Here is a 6,076-nt window from a genome sequence, read left to right as displayed (position 1 = left end):
AACTGTGTCACTAGTGAAGAAAAAAGAGTCCAAAAATATAAAAATTAAAATATTTATACTTGATTTCAATCCAAAGAAGTCGAGAACACTACCTTCCATTGATTTCCTTGAAACAAAGACACTTTTGCAGAACTCAAAAACAATACCTCAAAAGATAAACGAGATCAAATTTTATTAACAGTCAAATTCTAATACCAAGATATAATTAAAAGTAAAATCTTACACAGAACTTACCAAGAAAAAATAAAAGAAAACCCTCAAAATCTCTGTTACTCTTGTCCCTGCATTGCAACAGGGACCTTTATAGGGCCACTATACAAAGGACACCACAACCAATAAGAAAAAATCTAGCCTACAAAGTTCATGAAGTTTCATAAACATAAATTCATGACGTTTCAAAATCCAACCGATGACAGTAAAGCCTGCCAACTTGGGACTCCAAAGCACATAATTCTTCACATAGATCAAAACAAATTCACATCGTTTCAAAATCCAACAAATGCTAATAAACTCTTCCAACTTAGGAAATCACATAATTCGGTAAGTAAAACCTCGTTATCCTTCATAATGTGAGATTTATCTCCGGTCACTTTATACAAGATGTAGCGGTGATCAAGGATAACCAAAAAGAGGAAACCATAAATTCATTCATTGACCCTAGGCTTGTTATCTTCCCGATAATAAACTTACATTTTCATCCTTCGTTTTCTATTCGGACACCATAAATTCATTCAAGGCATTGTGGCAAAACTTGGAGAAGATGTTCACCTCCCCATTAGGTGCACTAATCATGCACCAAAAAAGCCAGTCTCACAGTGTCAGACTACCTTCATAAAGCCAAATCCTTGGCTGATGGTTTGGCCTTAACCGACCATTTTGTCCCTGACTATGATCTTGTGCTCAACATCCACGTTGGTTTTGGCCAAGAAGATTAATTATAATATGTTACGTGCCTAATCGGTCGTAACACAAAACAAAACAAACAAAAAGAGGGGGAAAAAAGGGGGGGAGAGAGGTTGAATCGAGGCAACCGGACCTCCGAACAGCTCAATTCGAGAGGTGACATCACTCTCCAAAATAAAATTTCCTTTGTTGCTGTAAAAATTCTCTTCTTCTCCTATTTGGTTAAATTACAACTACTTAAATACCAGTAAAAGAGAATGCCAATGTTAGACATTTCATAAAGATTAGAGTTTCTAATCTTTGGTTGTTTCCAAATTTTGAATCTTCTAGAACATGTTCTAGAGTTGCTAAAACGTGTGGCCTTGCATATTGAAGCAACCTTTCTATGTATAAATCAATTCCTTAAGTTTGGAAATGTTTTGGAAGGTAGGTCAACTCAAATTACACTTGCTAATTTGTGTGTAAGGATCCAAACGAATTTGGCATTAATTTAGAAGTTCCATGGGAGCTTTTGCCTATAGAAGGAGACCTTGGTCCCTATTTTCACCATCACAAATAAGCGAGTTCATTGAGAGAGACAAATCACTTTAAGAGAGGTTTCCCATTAAGCCTAGTGGTGTGTGAGGAAAGAGAAGATTGAGGGGCATTTCTGAGTCGTTTTTTGTGCTCAGAAAAGCAAGAAGGGAGGTGGACATGGCTCAAGGTATTTATAACCCATCTCATTTAATTCAAATTTTTCTTTGTTTTACATTGCCAAAGATCCAAAGGCTCTGTTCACTTCTTTTCCCTGGTGCTGTTTTCCCTGGAAAACAGCCTTTTTTTTCCCTGACAAGACCTTGACAAGACAGAATTTCTGTGTTCACTTCTTTTCCAGGGAAAACTTTTATCAGATGTGGAATTTCTTATTTAAAGGCTAAAAATGACGTGGAAATTGACTTTTTCCCTGTTACTTGAGATTCGCTTTCCGATTAAATATATTGGAAAGAGGCTTTCCATGGAAAATGAAGCCTTTTCCTCTTCGTTCCTTTCCCTTCTGCCATGTCACCTGGAAAGGAAAGGAAAATGAAATCCTTTCCTTTCCTTTCCGGGGAAAAGAAGTGAACAGAGCCAAAGGGATCAGAACTTAGAATAACATTTGGTATCAGAACTTAGGTCATAGGCTTTGAAATCAAAGAAAATTCAACTTTTGGGCTTTTTTGTGCAAATTCCAGGGGCAGCGAAAAAATCATTGTTGCCAGCAAATGAGGAAGTATTTCGGCAATTGTCCAGTACTATCATGTTCCCCTCCGACTGATTATCATTCCCCTAATATTTCATTCAAAATTGACAGGTGGATTTGAGATATATGGTCTCAACGATCAATGGCGGTGTACATAATTTCTTTTTTTTGCTGTAAATCTACAGTACTGCTCCTACTGCACGAACTGCCATGACAAGAAGAGTCCATCCTCTTGCGTCCTTGAATCCTTATTGATAGGGTCCGAACTCAGCACTGAGGGAATCCGGACTCACCACTGAGGGAATCCGGACTCAGCACTGAGGGGTCCGAACTCAGCATCCAATTAGCTGCTGGCACGTGGCCCTCATAAGGACCGTTGGAAGGCCAACACCTGTCCCTACTAGGTGTGGCACCTGGACCAATCAGGGACCTCCACCTGCCCTCCTTAGGTATGAAACCGAGAATCCGGACTCACCACTGAGGGAATCCGGACTCAGCACTGAGGGGTCCGAACTCAGCATCCAATTAGCTGCTGGCACGTGGCCCTCATAAGGACCGTTGGAAGGCCAACACCTGTCCCTACTAGGTGTGGCACCTGGACCAATCAGGGACCTCCACCTGCCCTCCTTAGGTATGAAACCTGATCCATACAGAGGCCACCACCTGGCTCAGAACTACCACCTGTCCTAGACAGGTGGCTCAGAATCACTATAAATAGCCTTCACTTGTGCTAAGGTGAGGGTCCTGAAAAACTGAGAACCAAAACTCTAAGCTTTTTGCTCTGACATTGCTCTGCACTCCTGCTCATACTGACTTGAGTGTCGAAGCGCCCGTCCGGAGTATCACTCCGGGTTGGTCCTCTGACCCTTTTCTTTCTTGTCTGTACTCTTGTGCAGCGCAGGACTCAACCAGCCCCTCAGTCGTGGCTCGTTAGTTCGGACCACCCAACCCTACCATAACCTGTTACCGATTTTTGGCCTAACACTTATCAAGGCATCTGGACAATAAAGGTTCGGCTCACTAGCAAGGGCAATTTGCGAACATATAAGAATGCCAGAGGAGAAGGCCATGTCTTCAATGTGGAATTTACAGATGAAGATGTAAGTGTTCCTTCGATCTTCACATTTATCTAAGGCCCTGTTTGTTTAAGATTTCGACAACCGATTGTGGAAATTGCACTAAATTTGAGTCCCATTATCGGTTGGGGACTCCACAATCGGTTGTCATAATCTAAAACAAACAGGCCCTAAGTGATTACTTGCGTTGTAGCATCCTCTATTGTTTTTAGAATGAAAACTTCTCTTTTACCAATGATGAAACTATTGTCTTTTCCTTTTCTTACTCTTTTTGTGATTAAGTTTGGTGCAAGATTTCTACCTATCTGTGTTAAATTGATAAACCAATGATTTACTTATTTCTCTATAGACAATCATAAAGATGTGTGATGCATTTTGTACTTAGTGTGAAATGGGGAGTATGTTTATGATGTCATGCATGCAAGTTCTTATATATGATATGTCCACATATTTAATGCACAAAATTTTTTTTTATGGGTAAACTGGGGTTGGGAAGGGACCCTACTGGTTTATTTGATAAAGAGAAAGATCATGCAATATAAGGCACATAAGCCACCCTAACTTGGAACATGTGAGAGAGGGAGGACCAAGGCTCATCACATATGAGCGACAAACAGTAAGCCTAAGAGTTCTTAATGATATTTAATGATATTTAAGAACTCTTATGATAAAAAAATGATATTTAATGCACAAATGCAATCGTTTGTAGTATTATGAGAACTTAGATTTGCTCATCCTTATGTGAAATTGAACTTTTACCAGTCTTTGTTTTCTGATCAAATAATACAGTCCATGCAGCCACAATAGCATATTAATCTCTCTTCTGACAAACCTGTGATGCAGGGTACCCAGATCCAGGCAACTATGTTTAATGAAGCTGCTAACAAGTTCTATCCAAAGTTTGAATTGGGAAAGGTTTACTATATATCTAGAGGAATTCTGAAAGTTGCAAACAAACAATTTAAAACTGTTCAAAATGATTATGAGATGACTTTAAATGAAAACTCTGAAGTTGAAGAGGTGATAGGAGAGGGAGCCTTTGTCCCTGAAACTAAATTTAACTTTGTCCCAATTGATCAGCTGGTTTCATATGTTAATGGAAAGGAACTTGTTCGTAAAAACCACATCCAGATCTTGTAGAAAATGATTCTTTTGCTTTGAAATGAAACTTTTTTTTTTTTTTTTTACATTTCTGGGTTTTTATTAATATTATTAGTCCTGTTATTTCCAGTTGCTTTATTATGTTATTTACTTTGCAGACATTATTGGAGTGGTTCAGAATGTTTCCACTACTCTGAGTATTCGAAGGAAGATTAACAATGAAACTATTCCAAAGCGTGATATCACAATTGCAGATGAGTCGTGAGTTGATTTCTTTGCTATTGTTGCATTTTGTAGTGATAAATTTTATAAAATCATATGGTCCATGAATAGTGTCCCTATAAATAATTTCTTAGTGCAAAGCAGTTTTCTGATTGGTTGTGAGCAAATTGTCTTTCTAAGTTGATTTCTTTGCTATGGTTGCATTCTGTAGTGTTAAATTTTATAAAGTCATATGGTCTGTGGAAAGTGTCCTTATAAATCATTTCTCGGCTGTCCCTGCAAAGCAATTTTCTTATGGGTTGTCAGTAAATTGTCTTTCTAGTTTTGTTTGTTATCACTGAATTTGGTAATTGTAAACGCAGAAAGAAGACTGTTACTGTCTCTTTGTGGAATGATCTTGCTACAAATGTGGGGCAGGAATTGCTGGATATGGTTGAAACATCCCCCATTGTAGCAATAAAAAGCCTCAAGGTTGGAGATTTTCATGGTATTGCCAATGACAAAAGGACTGATTTTTCTCCTTTTTAAAAGATTTGCTAAACAACTATAGTTGTTAACTTCATATACTTCTTTAGGAGTATCTGTGTCAGCATTAAGCAAAAGCAGTGTACTGATAAATCTAGATGTACCTGAATCAAAGAAGCTTAGATCTTGGTAAGCCATCAATTTACCGTGTCTAGTCTAGTTTTAATGTTTCATAAAACATAGCATCAATCTTCACATTTTTTTTTGATTGATTCAATCTTCACATTTTCATTGGCTAACAGGTATGATTCCGAGGGGAAAGGAGCTTCAATGGCTTCTGTTGGTTCTAGCATGATCTCCAATTCTTCCAAGAGTGGAGCAAGATCTATGTATTCTGATAGGTCTTTCTTACTCACATTACCAGTGACCCATCTTTGGGCCAGGATAAGGTATGGCTTTATCAGTAGTATAAGAAAATAATTGTTAAGTGTCCATGTCTCTCTCTTATAAAGTTTACTTTTAATACCGAATGGCTATGTTGCATGGATTTGGATTCGCGTGTCGGGATCCAACGTGGATTTAAGGCATCGGATTCAGCAAACCCCAAAAGGCAGGATTTGAGGATTTGGACACGGCTATGACAAAGAAGTACGAATAAAAAAGAAGTACATCTAACAGATGTATCACACACAAGCAATGCGAGAAAAAGGAGGATTGATATTAGCATCACCCAACCATAGTCTCCCCTTTTACAATTTATATACATCAAATGGAACCAAAATACATCATAGGGAGGAGAGGGGATCTAGTGCAACTCCAGCGTTGCATGATCCTAATACCGATCTCCATCTACGGCTACGCAAACTAATATGCAAGAACAAATAGATATACACAAGAAGACGACAATCAAATAAATGCAACAAAAATAAGGAAATAGTAGCCTAAAGAAAACAAACCGAGATAAAGTCAGGAAATCCGGAGATGGGAAAAGCGCCGAAGGGGAAAAAGAAAGAGAATAAGTAATGGGCTCAGGGGGACGATCCTGAAAGAATCAGACCCGGGGTCATCACTGCCCATTACCCCCCTCTGA

At 38.6% G+C, this 6,076-nt stretch overlaps 1 protein-coding gene across 2 annotated transcripts; it reads left to right on the top strand.

The window, feature by feature from the left end:
* Window positions 1-3,106: 3,106 nt before the first annotated feature.
* Window positions 3,107-5,611, top strand: LOC143863560 (replication protein A 70 kDa DNA-binding subunit B-like). 2 transcript variants are annotated; one of them, XM_077374270.1, is made up of 6 exons: window positions 3,107-3,222; window positions 4,042-4,113; window positions 4,458-4,560; window positions 4,884-5,008; window positions 5,097-5,175; window positions 5,289-5,611. In XM_077374270.1, the coding sequence occupies exons 4-6, from the start codon at window positions 4,951-4,953 to the stop codon at window positions 5,464-5,466; spliced, it is 315 nt and encodes a 104-aa protein (XP_077230385.1). In that variant the 5' UTR covers window positions 3,107-3,222; window positions 4,042-4,113; window positions 4,458-4,560; window positions 4,884-4,950; the 3' UTR covers window positions 5,467-5,611. The 2 variants fall into 2 exon arrangements, with proteins under 2 accessions (XP_077230385.1, XP_077230392.1); XM_077374277.1 differs by lacking the exon at window positions 4,042-4,113.
* The last annotated feature ends 465 nt before the right edge of the window (window positions 5,612-6,076 follow it).

The sequence above is a fragment of the Tasmannia lanceolata genome, unplaced genomic scaffold, assembly GCF_043159265.1.
Source record: "Tasmannia lanceolata isolate RefF3 unplaced genomic scaffold, GAP_Taslan_0.1 ptg000003l, whole genome shotgun sequence".
NCBI classification, from domain to species: Eukaryota; Viridiplantae; Streptophyta; class Magnoliopsida; order Canellales; family Winteraceae; genus Tasmannia; species Tasmannia lanceolata.
The sequence above is the reverse complement of the archived record's forward strand: the minus strand, read 5'-3'. Positions and strand labels throughout refer to the sequence as shown.